General features: G+C 39.7%; 1 protein-coding gene across 4 annotated transcripts in view; it reads right to left on the bottom strand.

Annotated features, from left to right (window-relative positions):
- AGAP1 (ArfGAP with GTPase domain, ankyrin repeat and PH domain 1) overlaps positions 1-22,053 on the bottom strand; it is a 395,766-nt gene that overhangs the window by 49,978 nt on the left and 323,735 nt on the right. For 3 of the 4 annotated variants that reach the window (XM_087731869.1, XM_087731868.1, XM_087731866.1), the window contains 2 exons: positions 3,861-4,015; positions 1,408-1,498 (listed from right to left, as the gene is read on the bottom strand). In XM_087731869.1, coding sequence (XP_087587995.1) covers positions 1,408-1,498; positions 3,861-4,015 — 246 coding nt within the window. Of the gene's footprint in view, positions 1-1,407; positions 1,499-3,860; positions 4,016-12,927; positions 13,006-22,053 lie in introns of all 4 variants that reach the window. The other variant, XM_087731867.1, reaches the window with a different exon arrangement.

The raw sequence follows: 22,053 nt of genomic DNA, 5'->3' as shown, positions 1-22,053 counted from the left end.
AGAGTCACTTCGGGCTATACATGTTAAAATACCAGCCAAACCAACATACTAGCCACTGGAATGTAAAGACCTTAATTTATCCATGTTGCTATTATTTCTCTCTGTCTGTGAAAAATCCCTGTGAAATTTCTCTTTGGGATCTCCCTCCAGCAGGTCAACAGGCTGTTTTAACAGCATCCCAGGCCTGGTGCTCAAAGCCTGGTCCAGCCAGGGCTCACACCCCTGTGTGCTGAACCGCCAGGGACAGGGCAGCTGCCTTTGTTCTTGATCCATCTCCTATGGACGGCATACGAATATCTGAGCGTTTTCAAAAGAAGCAATTAAAACCAGTCTGTATGTGAAGCACATTTTGATGGTATGGAAAAATCTTTTTTATCTTCCCCTTCAAGCCTTCTGAGGGTGAGGCAGGGGATAATCGATTTGTTTGGTGGATGACTGAATCAGCTAAATTGCTAACTATACAGATAGCAAATTAGTCATGCAAAAGCACTTGCACTTCCAAATGAATGTTCATTTTAAAGTTACCTGGGATGTTAGAATGGCTTAGACCAGTAGTCAAAATCCTGAACAGCAAGTCTTAAAAAAATATTATACCCAAAGAAAAATAAATGAATATTTTTCCATTTGAAGCACATGCAAAAATCACAAGAAAAGTTCTGGCTTTCAAATATCAAAGAAATAAAAATGCACAAGTTCTCAATCCTTCTGCTTCTACAACTAATTGCTTTAGAGCAAGAGTACTTCCTTTTTGTGGCTTTGTTGCAAACCCCTGGAACTAAAGAGCACCAGAATAATGACCTCAGCTGGGGTTAGTGAGGTGAACCACAGCTCAAAGTATTCTCGAGAACACTTTTCTGAACACTAAGTATATGTTTTAAAAAATAAAAAAAGGGAAAGAAACACAAAGGAGAGAAAAAAAAAAAGTCCCAAATCAATTTTCTAGTATCCAGATATAATGAGCAATGACTTTGGTTTCTTCTGACAAGTAACCCTAAAAAAACCAAACAAACAAAAAAACCCAATCAAGTTCTACCTCTTTGAAAATATTACCATGGCACACATGCTCTCTCCATGCAAAACAGGAGGAAAATGGAAGTAACTGATGTCAAACAGCAAACTTCTTTTTCCTTTTCTTCAAAGGAAAGAAATGCTGACATTTAAAATGGCATGTAAAACAAGGGGAAAAAATTAGGATGCATCTGACACAGCATATATTAAGTATGAATTAACATAAAATAAGTCTGATTAAGCAAACTCTATAATGAAGAAGAGACATTCAAACAACATATGGAACATAATACCAAAAAAGACAAAGCCCATGGTGGGCGTTCACCTAAGTCTCGGCCAAGAAGACGTCTTGGCCAAGAAGAGGAGGTCAATTTTCTGAAGTGAAGTGGCTGTACTTACTCTGTGCTTCACAGTCCACGCAGTGGGAATTGCCTCTGATGTTCCTTATGGACTGAAGGGCCATGGCCTCATTCTGACTCGTCAGGCGGGACTGCGTAGATTTAAAGAAATGCATAAGCAACAAACAAGAACCCAATAAAAAGGGTTAGATGACAAAACCGTCAGCTGAACGAACGGCAAAACTCAAAGCTTAAACCAAGGCCGAACAAACATGATCAAGGAACCCAAGTCCTTGGTTTGCCTCTCAAGAAACGGTGATCCTTTGGCATCTCCAAGTACTGCAAGTCCACACCTGCCAAGCAGGGACTCCTCTTTCCACCTATGTTTCTGACAGGTCAGGATTTCTCCCAGGGCTCTCTCCGCCTTGCCCAGGAGCTCCCAGTGTTTTGGGGTCTCCAGTCCGGATGCTAACAAGTGGGGAGACTGCACAGAGGAAAACCGAGCTTCAAAATGAACCCTGCTATTCACAATTCAAGTGGTCACAGTGTAGGTTTACTTCTTGAGATAAATTAGATAAGAATATTATTTTATAAAATCAATTTCTTTTATTGATGTTTATGCTTTTGCTAATGAAGACTAAGGGATGGTTTGCAAAAGCAACTGAAACCTTTTTATCATCAAAAGGTCAGATTTAATCAGATGGCTCCCATTTAAATTCTCTCCATGCTGACCTGCCAATGACCTCTACCTGGACCTGGATAGAGTGTCACCATGTACCAGTAGTTCAGCTCTACCCAACCAAAGCATCTTGTGGGCATTCGGAGAAGAAATTTGTTAGATGTAGCAAGTGATGGACCCTGCAATGAATTGATTTAAGCAGGATGAGGACCAGGTCTTAAGCATGTCCATGTGGAGATATGTCCTCTCGATCTACCAACAGGACACCTACTAAACCTGTCCAACTAACTACACCTTGCTATTCCAGCTAGTTCTTCTGACATGTTTTGAGACCTTAGTAATACTTCAGAGAAAAAAAAAAACCTGTCTGAGCATTGTAGCGGGTTAAATATGTAACCCAAAAAGCTTCCCTGTACGTGCATAATCTTACCAATTGATTCTCCCTTTCAAAAGAATACTTAATATAGACAAAGGCCAATCTTCTCTGTGGGTACTGCATAGTAAATATTACCAGCCACTCTTTATCCTCTTTTGTGTTAGTACTTTTATATAGGTGTTAGTGTACAAATTTCCTCTATTGCACTCCCTTAACATACATAGTCGAATGCATAAATCCATGAAAGGCAAAAAAACACGAGTCATTTTTCTCTATCTCAGAAATATATATAGGAAATAAATAATTTCTTTAAATAAAATGGGAAGTAAATTATATTATGATGATGATAACTACTGGTGTCTGATCTACTCTGGTAGATCAGGGCAATGAAAGCAGACAGTAATTTCAAAATATGAGTCTCCTCCTTGCAATATAAAATCATTAAAGACATCTGTTAGGCAAAAAATTTTAAAGGATCTATAGGTCTGAATGATTACTTCTCACTTCTCTCCCTCCACTACCACTCAACACCTTGCTCTCTAGTTGTGAAGTGTTTGCAAACAGAGAGACTCAAGAAGGAGGAGTTCTCTTGCCCTTTCAAAAATGAGCAGTGGCTGAAGAAGTATCATACTTTAAACATACATTTATTTATTTAGTCAGGAAAAGAGAACTAATTATTTCTCTCATGATATGGGAGCATTGCAAGGTAGAAGGCCTGTACCTCTTAGACAATGTTCATCTTCCCCCAAAAAGCTCTCATGAACTGTTTCTCGATTTGCTTTCTGCTATATTAGTTAAGGCAGAAAACCATGAAAAATTAATTCAACAACATTAAAGAAAAGAAAAATTGTGCATATGCTTTGTAAAGCAACAGACACAAAAGCAATAGCTTAATTTTGATTTCCGTGATTTTTTGATCACGGCAGAGTCCTATGGCTGAATGCTACCACACATTTATGGTTAGGCCAACCAGAACATTTAGTTAAATTTTGCCATGCAGGAGCTGAGTAGATTTAACTAGAGATTTGACTAGTAAATATGCTGTTTTTTCGGTCTGCCTCCACTCTTCTCCAAGGCAGGGTTTTCCTCAAGGGCCTTCTGCAGACCTCTAACCTGAAACAAACCCCAATCTGCAGCAGTGACTACACTATGCAACTTCTCAGTAGGGAGAGTCCGTGACCTAGCCCCAAGTTTCAGTCAAAATTTTAAGAGCCATACTGATGGCAAAACAAGATAATCCAGGAGATCCGTTAATTCAATTGCTGTAAAAAATAAATGTAAAACAGGCTACAGTACCAGCTGTCTTGAAATATCTGAGATATGCATGCAGCTTTAATACTGCTCTGTCATGTGCCTCATACCTGGAATACAGGTTTAAAATTCAAAGTTCTTGATTTTGCTTTCCTTTTAAAGCTCAACCAACCATTAATTATTTTCAGTATTACTCTGTGTACCATACCTTGTTCTTGCTGCTCTCACATGACTGTAAACTGGCCAAGATCTGACTCTCTATGGCTTGTACCCAGGCATCTCTTTCTTCATATGTGGTAGCTTCAAAGTGCCAAGTCTGGCCGGTGAGAGAGACAATGATAAACTCAAAGTTTTCTTCTTGTTCTGAAACAAAACATGCAATAGGAAGAAAAGTTTAAGTTTAAAGATATTGATAGCTAGGCCTAAGCAATCTTGGTTGATGAGCATTTCTGCAATGTAAAAAGCAAATGCAGGTCTGGACTTTTGAGGTATATCCAACTACCCTGCAGTTGCACAATGCATCAGAAAACGACCTGTGGATCCACTACTTTTTTCTCTCCCAATGCTATGTAGATAAAGTACTGTTTTGGGTAAATATTCAGTTCCTGTGTGTATTTGTGAGTTTGGTATCGAGTCTATACCTTTCTCCAACACAAAGTGGCTAACAAGCATTATTTAGATTTAAACCTGAGGTGCTAAGAGCTACATAATGTAAAAACTAAAGTGTGTCACAAAATAACTTAAAAGATGAATGGACTATAAAGAGCTGACAATCCAGAAAATTTGAAAATTTACCCTCTTCCTTCAAGCACTTGTTTACGTGTACAGATGTATTAAAAGTGGATGTGTATATTTTCCTGTCTACAGCATAAATACATTAGGTTATAATGCAGGATTGAAATCAGTTCAACCTATTCAACATTCACGTTCAACACGGGAGATGAGAAAATGATCTGAGGAGCTCACAGAAAGGGTCAATGAAATATCCTTAGGGCTACTAGAGTATAAGGACAAGTATTCAGGCCAGGGGACTGCAGCGTATGAAAATACCAGCAGAACTAAACTAAATGGACACATGCTCCAACTACACATGGGACCCAAGTCACATTAAAAAAAAATCAAGGAAGCTGAAACAGAGCGAGTGGAATTGGGAAGGGCAGGCATGAAGCATGAAACGAACAGAATAATAGAGCACAAAGTTCTGTGAACATCAGCCATAATGGGCTTTAGAAAGAGCATTTACATTCGCTTGTCTGCTAATGACTTATTATATATTCAGAGCCATGAAACTCCTGCATTACCTTGTCATCCATAAGCATGCAAAGATAAGTGACAAATCTAGCACCAGCTTTAAAGACAATACTGCTGCTCACTGGCAGTCATCTTCCCAACCTGTGGGATAACTGGTTTTCTTTGATAAACTCCATGCTAGCAAGGCCAGTGCTTATACTGCTTTAATGAAGTCTCAAAAAATAGTAGGTTACTTTGCACCTTGAGGTGAGAATAAACACAGAGGTGAAGGTTACTTCCAGGTCCATGAGGGCACCCGAAGCAGCAGTTTTACTAAACAATAGTGTGTGGGATAAGCAGGAAAACAAATGTAAGAGAAACGATGCAACTGTACAGCTATAACTACTTTTCGATTTTAGCAACACTGTGTTAAAAACAAACAGGTAGACTCATTATCCAAAATGCTATGATTAAATAATGAAAAAAGCCACATTTATCAAACAGAGCTTTCAAGAGTTTATGAAGAAGATGCAAGAGGAACTACTCAACAGTAAAGGAAATTACATTCAGTCCTGTGCATGGTCTCCTGTAGGACAACACAGCTATAGTTTTCTGCTTATGTAGAAGTGGTATGGCATATGGCCAGTGGGGAGGGTACAGGCATATGCAGATTTATGCATATGTTGACGAGAACAGGGAACGACAGTGAAGGAAGAGAATATCGAAAACTGAATCCCACCTGAAGCAGCTCCCTGCAGAGTCAAATTTAGGAAATGCATCGTTCTTAGGCTTTTCAATGGCTTCTAAGTGATAAAACTTTGTACCCCTGAAGTCTTACTGAAGGAGGGTTTCCAAATGATGGCCACTAAATGTTCAGAAAATCCTTCTATATAAATTACTCAGTGCGGGTCGTACTGAGACATGCGTATTGTTACGGCAGGGATCCTGCAATATGCAGTGACACAAAGGCCCTCTTCAGTCTCACTCCATTTTCTGCACCTCATGTCCTTCTCCCTCAGCCCTTCCCTTCACCACTCGCAGCCCTGCTGCAAGTGCCCTGCTGCATCGTTATTTTCCCTGCACCTCTCTCCCCTGACCATACACCATACCACTTCTATGTAAGCCAAAGGCTTGGTATAAGCTGAAGGAGCTGCCTACTACAGAAAAGTCATCTTGCCACCTCAAGTTAAAAATTCCCCACACCCCCTTTTCAAGGAGGGAGGAGGCCCTGTAGGGATGCAAAGACACACAAGAGCACAACAAGAGAGAAGACTTCTGCAGCACACGTGGCAGGGCTGACTTCTCAATGCACAACAACTCCACAAGTATACGCGGTACATAACTAAAACTCAACAAGTATATACGGTATACCTTTAGAGAGTCTCCCTGCACTAATTGTGTATCAGTTCATCCCAGCATTTAAGTACTACGTGACCTTCCAGCATTACAATTCCAGACCTTAAAAGAGATACAATCAAGATGCAGCATCATTGAATCCTCCTATCTCCTATTTGCAATAATCCTGATCATATACATGAAGCTGGTTTGCCCAAGAAGGGCTTATGAGAAATAAACTCTGCAATTCAGCCAGCGTACCGTTTAAAAGCAAGGTTGAAATATCATCCTCACAGCGGTACCTCTGCAAGCTTCATTTTCCAGAAATGCTACACAAAGTTATTCCTCTGCTTACGGGAGGCCTACGGCAGAGGACACAAACCCGGTTCTTCAGGCGACTGGAGGGTAATTCAGGAAACACCTCCAGCCATTTCCCGTGGTCGCTCTTTTATATGCCGTCTCCTTTTCCCAAAGGAGAGGCTCCTGTGTTTCATCTCCTGACCTTTTCTGCTGTGACCAGCTGACACCGTGACAAAAGCTGTAAAGACCTTGCACAGCCTTTGTGGCTTGGGAACGCAAAGTCCATGTAACATGCCGGTGAGTCTGTCCTGGTACGGCCCCACCGCGGGTTACAAGGGCTGCAGTGTGTTTTAAGGCTGGGCTGGAAGGACATTTTCAGTTCATCAGTAAGTTAACTGAAAACTTGGTCGTCGCTGACGATACATTAAGAATATACAAGTTGGCACTCTCTTATATCCACTGAAGCTTCAGGTTTACTCCCTAAAAAGCTCAGATGAAAAGCAACTGTGCCAGTTGAAGATGTGTTCAATAATACATTTTCTGCTTAAATACACCAAATTTTTTTTTGCAAGCACAATTGTGAAACAAAGGAGCAATGCCTGCTCCAAGTCACCCACAGGGCAATGCCTACAAAAGATGAGTAGGGAACGTGTACGTCCTTAATCACCGCATACACAACAGGAAAATCCAGGCAGCAGAATAAAATTGTTCAGTTTTACTCTTCAGAAAAATTATACGTTGTGCTATTTAAATCCCTGTGAGCCCAATCACAAGATTTTATTAAACAGTTTTCCATGTTTAACAGTTATTCATAGAAAGGTCCACTATAATAGTATTTTAGCACCATCAACCTGTCGAAATCAACCTGCCCAATTACTCCAAACTACATTAATAACACCGGATATTACACTAATTGTGTCCAGTTTCTATGCAGACGAGGTCCCGTGGGGCTAATTTTGCATCCTCAGGGGCAAGCAACTCAGCCATCAACCTGATTTCACTAGGAATCCCTCCTCATTACACAAGTCCAGGCTGTCAAACTTTTTTTTTGTAAAAAGGTTAATGGGCCAATCAGTCATCAATTATTTCCTGGAAGGCCAGCAGACAAAGGGTTAAAGTGCGAAGAACCAGCTGCAACTGATTTCCATTTGGAAGTTATTATCAACAGGAGATGTCTAAAATGTTGCTGTTGTTTGTTTTGCCCTTTTTTTTTTTTTAAGTGGGAAGGGGTGGCTAGGATGGGAAACGAGCTGAAACTATAAGATTATGATGATATGTAACCTAAGGCATAAGCGATTTTTTTTTTTTTTTTTTTAGAGGACCCATGGAAGTGGGCATACAATCAGTGAGTTTTAGGAAAATCACCACACCATCATAACCACCACACCACTTCGAAGACACCATCGTTTATGCTGCATATAGTGTTTTTACCATTATCTTTTCATAGTAAAGTTATTGCATTTAACCCAAGTTAACATTTATTTCGCTCTGCCAAAAGACAGACATTGCTACAGCCCACCCACTTACAGAAAACAAGATATACAATTTCTTAGCAGCAAAGGATTGTGCAAGGGAAAACAAACATTTAGGCATGGTCTCACTGCTTTCCCGTACCAATGCCTGTGTTTATGGCATGTAACAGGGATCAGATTTAGAGAACTACACTGAAAATAACTACAGGATACAATTAGTCTATAACTTGTTCCAGAGAACTCAATCAAGTCTTCTAAAATGTAGGGAAAACATACGTCCAGAAGCAGTTATGCCTCTTGGTATCCCGTAAGAGCAGTTCTAAATGGTGTGCATATATCAGTTTATTCACTGTTTTCCACTTTCCACATCTTTTATTCTCAATATTAAGAATTGCATACATAGCCACCGACACCTTCACCAGTGGTGGGCAACCACAAGCACAGTTTGAAGTCAACAGAAGACAGGGGTCCCTTTCCGCCAGGCACTCTACAGTCAGAAGTTACACTCATCCCAAAAGTTTGCTTTTAAACAACAAAAAAAAAATTCTATTTTTCCATGGGTATAAAACAAAGACTTGCCAGGCTTAAGGCATTTCTCATAGGTACACATGAATATTTTGCCAGAATCAGAAATAAAACTGGATCTTCTGGCTTCCAAGCCAACCAGCCTCTTTCACTAGGTGCCAGATTGTGCATTTGCCCAATGTAGTTGTCATCAGAGGATCCTGGTGCTGCTGCTAATTAATAGTAACTCACCGTGCACGTCTGGTGGATGATGCCACTCACACAGGAAACACTTTCCAGAAACAAGAAGTCAAGTGCAGAAGCAAAAGATTCTCAATGGCTTATTTCAAACACCCGTGAAGCCTCTTCAAGAGTTGAGGTTACAGCTTGAAACCTAGTCAAGCCTGCCTCAAGTAACACTGAGACCTATTTAAACTCCCTTTTTATCACGCCCTTCTCCCTCTCTCAAAAATCACTTCCGCTCAAGCACTCTTCCTTAATAACCCTTCATCTTGTCAAAAGGATAAGAATGAAAAACCGCCGAGGTGCCCTAGCAATCAACATTAGATGTTTACAATATACAGTTTGTTTACAACAAAGGCACGTGTTATTTACGTACTATATAAAGTTAACTATCCTTACCTTTTGCCATTTAGTGTAAATTATCCCTGTAAGTTGGAAGATAAGTATGTTTATTAGCAGCCTCAATTAAGGAAATATTTGTGCCATGTCCCACTGGGCATGACTATGCTAATACTTCTCTCCCCTTTCCAAACCCAGTGTCTAAATCTAATTAGTTTTGAAAATCAACCCTATCAAGACAATATAGCCCTGCTATCAGTTGCCCACAGCTCTTGATAAAGGTTGTGTTCCACTGGAAGAATTTTTCAGCGGTACTGTTTTATATCACTACCCGTGAGTGACAAACTGGCAATGAAAGGCCAGTTTCTAGCTCAAGGGACTAAGCCTCCCCTGCCATATGCACTTGTTGTTTTATTTGGATGCCAAGACAACACGGTTTGAAGAAATCCATGAAGTAATTTTAAAATTCAGTTCATACAGTACAAGAGCCTACACCTGCATTAGGTGTTTCCTAGCATGTTTCAAGCCTGTGGTTTACTTTTTAAATTGTACGTGTTTCAAACCTGAAGAGCTTGCTTAACTGAGAGGCGTTGCAAAGCCGAGTCTATTGGGCAGAGCTTATCTCGGGTGCTCTGAACAGCCTCCCCTTCCATCTGCCATGGTTAGCAAAAGCGAACTTTCTGCATAGGCACAGCACCACTGCAGCAACGGCACCACTAACTTTTAAGCAAACGGTAGTTTCAGAGTTAATGAATATGCAGAAGAAAAGCTTTCATGAGAGCCTGGCAACTCACATGCAGCACTGTTTAACACGTCACATATGTTACCATGAAGAGTGGAAAAATAAGAATTTAGTATCTTTATGCATGTTAAACCATAGCATGCAGAGCACAGCCATTTAATTTTGTAAAGATACTCCTTTCTGCTGTACTGCAAAATCTGTTGATATAGGAAAAATAATTCCGTATTTTAACAATACTGCTATCATAGCAGGTACCAGTGACTCCAGCTTGTCTTAAAACCAGAGCGGGGTCTGTTTTAAGTATAACACACTGATATTACATACTTTCCCCCTAGAGAATCAAAGGATTGCTTAAAGCCTGGCCACCTGCAATAAGGAGCAGGTGGGACTTCTTCATTTGTCAGTGGCTCCCTAAAGAAAAAACCCCAAATCTGAAAACTGAGAGTTTTAGGCAAACTGTAAAATTAAAGAAAGTAAAATTTCTTGCAATCATACCAAACTGATGAAGGAACAGTGGAGGACATAGTTGTACAACCTCCTGCTTCTCTCTGCCCTAAGAAGTTGGAGCTCTTCAGCTGTGATCTTACACCCAGCCACCTCTGTGAAGATCCTGCCCTTCCTCACTCCTCTGTGACCAGGACAGACACATCAGAAATGCAATATTTTTGCTATCAAATAACCAAGAGAGAGTAGACATTTTCAGGGAGGATTCTCAGGTTTGCATGGTGCGCAGCAAAAGGTAACCCTGTGTAAGCGCAAGAGACCCACCACGCTGAGGACCATCCACGTACCTGCTTCTGCCAAGCATCTACAGAACAACTGCAGCACCTGAGCTGCAGATTTCTCCATCTTAATTGGAGATTTTGCTACCTGGAAGCATACAGAATACCTAAATAATAGGACCGGCATTAAAAATTATTGGAGAGGTTGCTTTCTAGATCGAGCTTTCAAAAATGGGACTGTACATGATGGGAATATTTTTGGTTTGTAAAAACATGTAGGTGCAATTGAGCACGCATTTGCTAAAGACTAAAGCAGATTTGTTTTTCTGGACTGTCATCTCCTATCACCGTTCTCTTTTTTGAAGGCATAATTATCTAAACATGTGGCTTTTAATACTTACAATGCTCATTAACTCAACATTTGCATGTCTCACCATTCCAGCTTTCACACAGAGGCTTAAGGTACAAGGCTCAAAGATGCAAAGCTATGGAGCACATTGAATGTTCAGTTTTTAGTGGGGATAATACTTCCAAAAAAAGATACATTTGCCTAATTTCAGAATTTCATTTTGATGATATGTCTTAAAACTCTTCGGACCATGGACATCAGGAACATGTTCCCATATGCTTATCCAAGGTGCCTTTGATACATAGTTTGATCAGTAAGATAAAAGATTCCTCAAACTAGACAGGCCCTAAAAATTGAAATCTTCATCTGTAAAACACAAGGGACTTCTTTATACTTGTTTCCCTGTTGCAATTTAATAACGGGTAGATATAAAATCACAAGCTTCTCAAGGAGTAAACCTGTAACAACAAACATGCCCTCACAATGATTAGAAGAAAAATCTGGCTGGGAGATAAAAACCAGCAAAACCATACAAAATTAGGAAGCATTAAAAAGTATCCAGTCAGTTTCCTATTAAACGGACATGCCCCCAACTTATTAATGTCCAACAATCACTTTCTCTCATTTCATATTTTGCACTGCATTCTTGAAAAGATACCAAAAGATTAAAATAGACAGTTTTGCAACTGTTGCTCTGAAAGGTAATAATTTTACATTTACACTGAGAAATAAAACAAAATTATAATTAAAAAAGCTTCCTTAACAAGCCGCAGTAAAATCACACTTTTGTTTCCTACGTACACTTTGTCTGGCAGTGAGAGCAAGGCATCCGACAGCAATACAGCAGTAATTGTGCAAAAAAAGGACGGTGATATAAATCACCAAAGGTTAATGATCAGGATGTGAACAGAGGGACTTGTTTACAGAAATAGCATGCAATTTAAAATTTACAAGAGATTTAATGCCACCGCTTGGCAATCACTAAAATCAACAGCCCAGAAAACAGTGACATTAAGAAAAATATTACAGTTATAATCATTCCAAAATAAGTCAATTAGTGTTAGGGCATGCGCTTGCGATTACTTGACCCATTTGGTTTGCACTTAAGTGAAGAAAAAGAAAAAAATCCCCCTCCCTTATACCGAGATTACTGAGTTGCGACCTATTTTGCATTCCCTATTTCTTACACCATCCCTCTTACATGCTGTTGGAGATGGTGGCGGACGTTTTGTTTTTTTCTCTCCTTGCCTGGCTTCCAAGTAATTCTGACCTTTGACATTTGTAATAATAAAAAAAAAAAAAAAAGAAGGAAGTTTATAATTGTGTTGTTCAAATGAAGGTGGAGGGGGAAAAAAAAAAATTCAATGTGCTATTATACAAAAGCCATGACGGCTGTCTTCGGTGGAAAAAAAGCAATGTAAGTCAATTTGTGAACTTTGGCACCAGGTGACCTTTAGAAATACAACAATATACAGAATTTACAAGCAAGAGTAGCACATGCAAATGACCCGGCACTGTCTCGCCTTTGGATTAGAGCTGCAAAGAGCATTATGGAGAAGGCTTGCACAAAACAAATTAAGACTGTTACTTAAATGTCACAGCACACTATTGTACTTGGCTACAGATCATTACACCTGATACTAACACTTTTAAAAACTGTAATAACTTGGGAAATATTACATTGAGTGCCCACATGTAGAAAGGGAAAATACATATATATAAAAAAAAATAAATAAAAGAAGAAAATGGGTTCCTGAAGTAATTTAAACATCACCACTCCACGACTAGAGGGAAAGGTCAAAATTTAAGTAAGCTGAAAGGAACATGAATGGCAAAATAAAACGCACAAACAAGAAGATGAAAAGACCAACTGGAATGACTCTGCAAACACGAGATGAAAGCACGCATGCTTTGGGCAAATTTGATTTCCATGCCCGCACTGGGTAAGGGAGAGACGCAAGGAGGACGATTTTTGGAAAAGCGGGTTAAAAAAAGGGGTAAGAGAGGAGGTGTTCATCTAAAATGGGTGGGTTTGTTACCTTCGGTGTTGGTGCTGCTGCTGCTGTATATATTTCGCAGGCTACCAACACGGTTTAGTTTCCAAGCTTTGCGTTTGGCTGCGTCCAGAGAGCAGAAGGGGAAGAGAAAAAAAAGAGAATAAAAATAAAGAAAAAGGAGGGAAAAAAAAATGAAAAAGGGGAGAAAAGAAACATCAAAATAGCATGTGAAGTAAAATACAAGCACAAGCCTGTTAACACGTGAAGAGCTACACACAGAAAATGCACACAGGACTATACAGCCTCTCCAATCCATGGATGGTAAGGAAAGCCTCTTATTGACAGTGGTTTTTTTAAGTCTCTACAACATGACACGATTTTACAAGATTAAATGGATCTGTTATTGGAATAGATAAAAACAGACCAGTAGAAGTAAAAAAATGCAGGAAGTATTTGGATAGAGGATAGACTAGACAAAGCAGCTACTGTAAAATGAGATTTAATTAATAACAAAACACAGCCAGACATGAGCTCCTGTTCCTCCAAAAGCCTGTATTGATCACTTGGTGCCTGTAGTTCACCTTTAGAACACCTTTTTACATCATCACCTTTAAAAGTTGAGGTGATGATGTAATGGCCTTAAATACTCATAACAACAATGCCTGTTATTTGTAGCACTGAGCTTAGACGCATTACTTAATTATTTTGAAGAGTGTCAAGTAGACACTGATGCAAATGATGTTTGTGGTCCTCCCCTCCTCCCCCAGGCAAATACTGCAAAATCCAAGTGTTTATTTGGAAAGTAAAAAAATGTGTATTCTTTATAGAAGAGGCAACACCCTTGCACCAAACTTTGAGATTCTCCGAGTTCCCAGCTGCCGTTTTAAAATTAGCAGAAAACATTGCTCAAAAGCACTCCATTCCCGTGCTCATTAGGAGAGAGCACATTTTCACGTTCTTTAAAATCGACATGTTTTGCCTTAAGAGTGAATTCACAGCATGAGAAGTACCTTCAATCAACAGTATGTTTAGCCTGAGTTTCACACGGGAACCATATGAAACATCCGAGTACACCGTGACAGTGCTGGCACCTAACAGCAACTGAAATAACGGAGATGTCCCCTCCTCTTCACCCATGGACATCTAGAGGAGGGAACCACGTATGTGCTAAAAGTGGTATCTCTATAGGCTTTCCAGCCACCGCATTAGCTTACCTAGTCAAGGAATAATGATGCAGCACTGCTTGGCATGCAACTAATTTGTAAAATCTGTTTTGTAGGAGCAGGGAAGAGATCACTGGGGTCAGTGACAAGTGGAAGAGAATCCAGACCTCCTCCTGAGCCACCTTTCTCAGCAGGTCACCCAGCCCTCCTGCCCACAGACAATAGAGAGCTTTGAGTTTGGGTGTGAGAATTCTAAAAAGGACAGCATCAGTTACATTAATTATGACTAATTTCTAAGATGTGTTTGAAAATGTAACAGTTTTCCACTCCCATTCGACTCGGGAGTCTGTTATGAAGAAATTAATATGTTATATCTGGAGTAAGATCATTCTCCCTCTCACCCTTTAGAATGACACAAACATCGCACAACATAGTGAGCACTGTGATACAACCATTTAAAAATTTTCTTTCTATATTTACGAGATAACTTTTTTAATGCCCCACAAAACTCAGGCCAAGTGGCTGCTTCCACAGAAAAGGAACAGCGATGCGAAGTCATTCCAATTTTTAACAAAAAGCTTGATTTTCAGCTAAAGAGCTAAGGCTGTAAGAGAAATGCCTAAACACTCTAGACTGTTAAGCTATATACTGTTTTAATAAAGCAATCTGCAGGCTTTAATGCTATATACTCAAAGGCAAAACAGAGGACTGGATGTCTCAGTGACATCCTTTAGAATGCATCTTGCTGAAATTAAAATAGATGACACTATCTGGAAGGCTAAGTTTGATCTATCTAAAAATTAAAGTTCATCAAATCTAAAAATATCTTAATTGTGTGCATCCTTCAATATGAAAAAATCTTCAGTTTTAAGACATGTTTAACAAGTCCCAGCAGGTACGAGCAACTAGAGGCACAATTTCCCCAGCTGAAAACTTGTTTTTCCTGAAAAAAATTTACATATAAATAGGCAAAATCGAGGTTTGGCACCCCTCAGAAAGGGAAGACCGTCTTCAGTACACAAAGACCCTCTCCCAGTCCCTTTTCATTTTTCACACTTTAATGGCACGTTCGAGTACGGCCATATGAGCAGGAAGTGAACTCGCAGCCTGGTTTTCTATTAACCTATTGATGAAATAATCCATTTTAATGTGTTAAGTGTCATGCCTTTTTCTTCTCTTTAAACAAATGGACTTTTTTGCAGTGATGCTGAGGTCCTGATACATCCAAGTGTGTCCTTTAGCATTGATTAGGTTCCAGCCTGCTTCCTCGTGGTGCTCTGCTGTCTTTGAGGATTCAATAATATTATCATCAGCAGGGTTTGGACACTGCCAAGCACAGCCTCTGCAGAGCGACTGATGTGCATGAGAACACCAGGGCCCAGCTTAGCCATCCTACCCTGCCTGCCTTCAAAATTACATACTGTCTACATATTTTTGTTACCTACCAACATGGCCTTAACGAGCACTGACGACGATTATTTGCCTGGTTTGTCTTTGACTTACATCCCAGGATATTCAGTCCGTTTGGTCTGGCTTCACTTGGTGGTTCAAAAGTTAATTCAACAAAAGCTCTTGTTGCCAACTCGGGATATCTGTATCTATGTATAGTGTATATATATACACTTAAACAAACAAATAAACCCCAACTGGTTTACAATAAAAAGTTATAAGAAATACTTCATTATTTAACAGCAACAAAGCTCCCTAATTAGAAAGATCTTTAAGGTAGATTGAAGTATTTTCCGGAAGCCTGTTTTCTTCAAAAAAGACTAAGAACTAAGAAGCTAACTAAGAAGCATCTTTAACTAGAGATATTAGAAAAATCCAGACAAACACCTCTCTGAAATGTCAAATATCTGGAACGCAGTTAACTATTTCCCAGAAGACACCAGGTATTTAATTTAGCGTGTACTGAAATGGCATCTAGCATTCTGCCTAGTGTGTTGTGCTAGCACAATCTGAATGACTAATATATTTTAATAATGTTTCAAGAAAATCTTTTATTGACTTTGACACTTGCCCTGATCTCTGGCTTCACGGCCGACAGAAAAACAACACTTCGCAGCAATCAAAGCAGTCCCCCCATCCCGACCAGTGTGTAGATACAGAGTAGCAGCATAGTTTCTGCTCTTATCCAAGCTCATTAACTCCAGAAATTTAGATTGCCAAGATTAAACTCCTATCTTTGCTGGGCAAATTAATTTGTGCATCCTAAAACTCAACCTGGACTAGCACAAGAAGTCATCTGTCACGCAACAGCACAGAGCTTGGCTTTTAACAACCCTGCAAAACAATGCCGGGATCGTTGCAACGTTCAACTCAGAACAAGCCATCGCCTGGCCATTCCTCCCAGCAGTGACCATGGGAAGACATCACAAAGCACAAAACCACGAAAGCTTTGACTCTCAGAGCTCGAGATGTGTTTTTTTAAGATGAAGGGTTAAAATGATATCTTGAGTTCTTGCAAGGAACCTGCTTTCAATTGTATCATCTATGATGGGAAGCACCACTCATGCAGCACATACGTACTGGGGTATCTTGTTGAGATACACCAGTTAAGGACCTGGAAGCCACCAGATTAATTTGTAAGGAAGAAAGAATGATGTGCTTCTCTGTAGCTGTGTCAAGTGTTACAATGGGCCATATGTATATTAATTTTTTTATAGCAGGAGCTACTCCTTAGGTAGGACAGAGGTCAGCAATTGTTCAATCATATGGGAAAAATATTTAGCAGACAGCTGAAAATCTCCGTATGCTGTAAAAGAACCACATACTATCTAAACAGCCACGTCAGCTCAGCCCTAGAAAGTCACACACCAACCTGGGGAGTGAATTTTCCCCTCTCATTAATGTAGAAATTAGAAAAGCATTCCCTTCGTCCACCAGAACATCACCTGCAGTGCGTGGCAATGCTGCTACGCATTTGGAAACAAGTAATTCCTCGGTTTGCATATGCCTGACAAACAGGCAGCTGCTTGCTTGTTTGACCAAACTGCCTGGTTTGTTGTTTGTTTGTTTTTTTTAAAGTCATCCTAAATGTCATCATTTTTATGGCAAATGAATGATATGAGCAATTGCAAACTTTTGCTGCGGTAAAACTGCAGTTCCTGCATCCAGGAGGGAGGACTGGATGAGCCTGTTTCCTTCCCGATCAAAGGGATTATTGTGGGCATATAACCACAGCCTCTCCAGAAGCCCTCCTGTTTCCCTCCTTCACTCCTCCTACTTTACTTATCCAAGACGCTCTTGCAACTTTATTTTTAATACCAGCTTTGTGTTTCAGGGATATTTGAAATGTGGTAGTTCAGACTTTTAGAAAGTAACCTTGCCACCTCTCCATCTAAACAGTAAAAAAAAGTCCGACTCAGTCCAACAGTATAAGACAAAACACTTGCTATTGTTCATTCAGGCCTCACCTATGACTACTTACAAGCAAAAAAAACCCCAGAACCAAAACCCAAGAACAAAGATTTCACAGGTGTTGCCCATGACTTGCATTTTGCCTCAAGAATTCACAGAAGCCCTGACCAGGACAGATGTGTCCTGGCATCAGGAGGTAAGCCTGGCCTTCAGCACCCACAGACCCTGCACTGAATTAAGACCGAGAAGAAATATTCCAGGCTAAACGCTTGCTCAAGCCACTTAGAAAAGTGTCCTTTTGCATAATTTCTATCAGCAAACACAGTGTCTCTGGTTGCACACTCCTTGCATACAGCTGGGAAGCGGACACAGCCCTGCAAAGCAGCACGCCGGAACGCGTACGGCTACTTGGCGCTTCATGAGGGTGGATTAATATTTTTCGATGGACGTGCTCTCTATAAAATAGGGCTATCGTACCAGTGATCTGTTGTTTCAGAGGGGGTTGCGTTACCCATGAAGGCTGTCAAATTTTCTTTAACTCTGCATATAACATTATACGAAAGTAAATTCAAGCTGTCTGCATATAACCCTCGTTCGAGCCTCAAAACCATCGTGCTGATTCATCGAGTCCTGCTGAACAAAGCCCTGCCATTTCAGGGAAGCAGCAAGGCACACTCCTCACACACATCCCTCTGCAAATGTAACTCAACCTGAAGAGTCTTGAAATGGGACAGGCAGTGTTTCCAGGAGCCATAAATCCCCTTTTCCCCCCACAGCTTTGCTGCCAGTACTGCCAGACAAATGCCCTGCCACAGAAGGGTGCGGAGATGCACCCGCCTCATGTGATACAGGCACCAGAAAATGGCCCGTAGAGAGGCTGATTTCTAAGACCATTGGGCAAAAGTGAATAATTATAGACAAACTGCAGGTAAAGGAGCATTGCAGCTCATCAAGCAATGTCCTGGGCATCTAGCTACCTAAAAACTGCTAATGGTGCACACCTTCAGGAGTTGATCTTGATTCAATAAACTCATCTTTCCAGAAAATAGGCTTTGACCTCTTCTGGAGTTAAGGTAAACAAAGCTCCTACTCTTTTTTTGTTCCAAACAAACTTTTCCTGCTTGTTTATTTTTAAAATATATTACTCCCACCAATCTGTCTTTCTGTTTCACCAACCACATGAGAACCATACAGCTCCAGATCTACATCTTGGACCTTTAAAAACCCATACAAATCTGGAAGGGTCAGAAGTGTTTACTACTGTGGCTTTCCTATGAAGAGCCTTAACAAACTGCCTAAATCAAACATGACTTAGTACACTTGTTGTTTGACATGAAGAAATGCTACAGACTGACCGTTGCAAACAGAGAGAGGGTCTGTGGCTGCAGAACACATAGAGCATGGGAGTCGTGAAGGTCCTTCCCATGACTCTGTAGGTACTGACTGGACTCACTGTGCTTGACCAGAGGCAATTCCACTCTGTTATTTCAGTTTTCTAGGTCCTTATCTGCAATTTTCAGTTTGTAATTCAGAAATTGTAATGCATGCACTCTGAAGTGGAAGCTATACAGGTTACTTAATGGCTGTACAAGTCTTTGAACGTCCAAACACCATTAAAAGAGACCTCTAAAAACTGAATCCAAATAAAAGATACTTAAAATCTTGTGGGAGATGATTACATGTTAGGTCTCTGTCCATTACAGTAAGCCCCGATGATAAAATGGTGGCAACTGCTTGCTGTTTCAGCTGAAGCCCTGGGAGGACATCCAGCTGTATCTGGAGACACAGGCAAGCCTCCGTTTGCTGATGCTTTTGAGTACTCCACTTTGTGAGCTGAACTATACTCATTTAACATATGTGCTGTATGCAACATAAGCTTGCTTATTATTAAATGTATACATCTTAAAATGAGAGTAGGTATGTCAGTATACGAAGAAGAAAACTAGGCTTTAGTATAGCCTTTTGTTAAGATATGGAGTATCTGCGAATCAATTAAACTTAATGGCTCCCAATTACCACATATCTTTGTATTTGTTCAGGCAATAACTTTACATCTGTGACCAACGCCTTGCAGACAGAATTTCTGTGGTTGCTTTCTTTAATAGGGATGCTATTTATTCTGTGTTAATGAAACTACTTTTCCTGTCTAGTTTAGTTAGGTATTGTAGTAAATATGTTTACCACCACTACAATCACATACCATTATTTCTAAAAGCAGTAGATGCTTTTAGAAATACTTACCCATGTGTGTGTCTGAGGATATGTCTGTTCGATACTTATGAAGTTCTCTAAGAATGCTTAAGATACTATACTCACCAAAACACCAGATTAACCCCCTTCAACTTGCTCAAATTCCGTTCTTTATACACTTTGGTAAGCAGAAATATTCTTTTACTCTTAGGAGAGTCTTAATATCTACAGTCTCACCCTAAAAATCCTCCTCCACTGCTGTACCGAGAAACTACAAATGTGTTAATGTCACCTCTGGTCTCCATGTGACAGAGTTCTTTGTTGATTAGATAAATAGTCCTCAGATAGCTGATTAAAAAATGATGTAGCCGTTAGGTTGTGTGTCCAAGCCTTGTCAGCCATGTTGGATGTTAAAGCGTGCATGAATTACATCCCTGGAGTGTGCTGAACAGTGCTGATTAAATGAGGCACGCCACAGCCCTCAGCATCAATTATCAGAAATAATAGGATCTTTTCACCTATGCTGGAGGAAGGGGGCTGGGGATGGAGTCAGCATGCCACTCGTTTCACAGAACATCTCATCATCATCTCCACAAAATAAATAACACTGTCCATTCACCTAAGGACATTTGTTTACTTATTCTTATTGTGCAACAATTAAAGACTGAGAAGATATATGAGGAAAAACACTCTCCCATGGCTTAGGCCAGGGGAACATTTTTCATACAATACCTGTGCAACATCTATCTAGAGAAATAGGGGTATATAAGATCTGGATGAGAGGCAAACTTGAGCATCAGAGGGGTATTTAAGGATAAACTCCGGGACCATCTAGCTGCCACCACACTGGGGAAACGATTCTGCCCCTCAGCCCTCCTCCTGCTCTTTTTCAACTCACTCTGCATCACGCGTGGTTTCATCAGGGGCTGTAAAATGGCAGAGCAGGGATTTTTCTTTCTTGTTGGTCAGCAGAACAGTGATTTGCTCAACAAGACCATGCTCTTTCATAAGAGGCTTGAAATTATCTCATGAAGATGCAATCCAGGACATCCTTACACCATGTAAACTTGTTTCTATGACTGTGAAGGGGGCTTGACACTGTCTCTTTTGCCCTACATGGAAGCAGCAATGGCAAAAATCCCTCAAAAAGAATTAAAACAAAAAAAAAAGACCAGGCATATATACTATATGACATTTAGAAAGTAAAATAGTCTGGATACATTGTGTTTCTAGAGCTGACCAACACTGAATTTAAAAAAAAAAAACCAAACCAAAACAAAAAACCAACAAAAATGAAACAACAACCACAAAGTGCAAGGATCTCATAAATATGCACGGTACTTTTCTATAATTCCTAACAAACGCATACAGCATATATATTAAACCAGAATTAAACCAGATTTCCAAAGTAAAACACCTTTGAACACTTGAACGTGACTCTAAAGTTTCCAAACATTGCTGTCTAGTACACTGGCATTAAGAGGACATCTATCCCAACAGACCAAAAAAACGAAGCCGAAATACAAAAGACTTAACTGCTGCCAGTTATTCCATAAACATTTGATAGTAATAGCCCTTAATACAGCCTTTTTGGACACCAGAACACTCAGAAAAACAAGCTGCTGGGCATCAAAGGAAATTACTAAACATGCTGAGTTACAAAAGTTGCTAGCCCAAACACAAGTAAAACTTTATGTCTGATATAAACACAAAACCCGCTCTCCTCTAAAACTGAAATCCTTTCCAGTGCTCTATTTTAAACCCACAAAACACTCTAAAAGTAATACTTCAAATCACATTAATAGTTAATTACATTTGGCTTAGATTCAGCTTTGAACATTTCAACTGAAGGAAAAAAATGAAAACACATTCATACTTCTACTTATGACAGAGAAAAAAAGTTACTTTAATTGAACATTTCTAAAAAATGTTTTTAATTCTTTTTTTTCCCCTCTGTAAGATTTCTCCACTGAAACTTTTGCAGCAGGTGAAGGACCAACTAAAGTATTTCAGTGCATTTCCAATACACTATAAACATACAAGGTTCAAATTGACAAAAGTAAATGTTAATTGGAAACATTTTTCTCAGTTTTTCATTATCTGAAGCAGAAAATTATGGGTCTTTTATACACACACAAAAATCCTTTTCAGCCACCTAGAAAAATTATCTTTTAATAAAAGCTTTAAATTATACTATCATATTTCAAAGGCAACGAACAGTTAAAGCAGCTAATCAAAGGTGTAATTATTTAATGACTACTACTCATGCTATCTAACAGGGCCGTAATTGCTTGGCTGTGATCACTAGACCACCGACTTCAATACTGGAAAACAAGTACTTTGCTTGTAGCATTTGATCGACCAATTTCTAAGGTTAGTTTCTCCAATTGGGAATTAGAGAATCAGTTTGTCACCCTGCCTCCACTTTTTTTGTACACATTTGTACTAAAAAAAA

The sequence above is a fragment of the Nipponia nippon genome, unplaced genomic scaffold (genome assembly GCF_047370975.1).
Source record: "Nipponia nippon isolate SJK-2023a ecotype South Korea unplaced genomic scaffold, ASM4737097v1 scaffold_5, whole genome shotgun sequence".
Taxonomy (NCBI): domain Eukaryota; kingdom Metazoa; phylum Chordata; class Aves; order Pelecaniformes; family Threskiornithidae; genus Nipponia; species Nipponia nippon.
The sequence above is the reverse complement of the archived record's forward strand: the minus strand, read 5'-3'. Positions and strand labels throughout refer to the sequence as shown.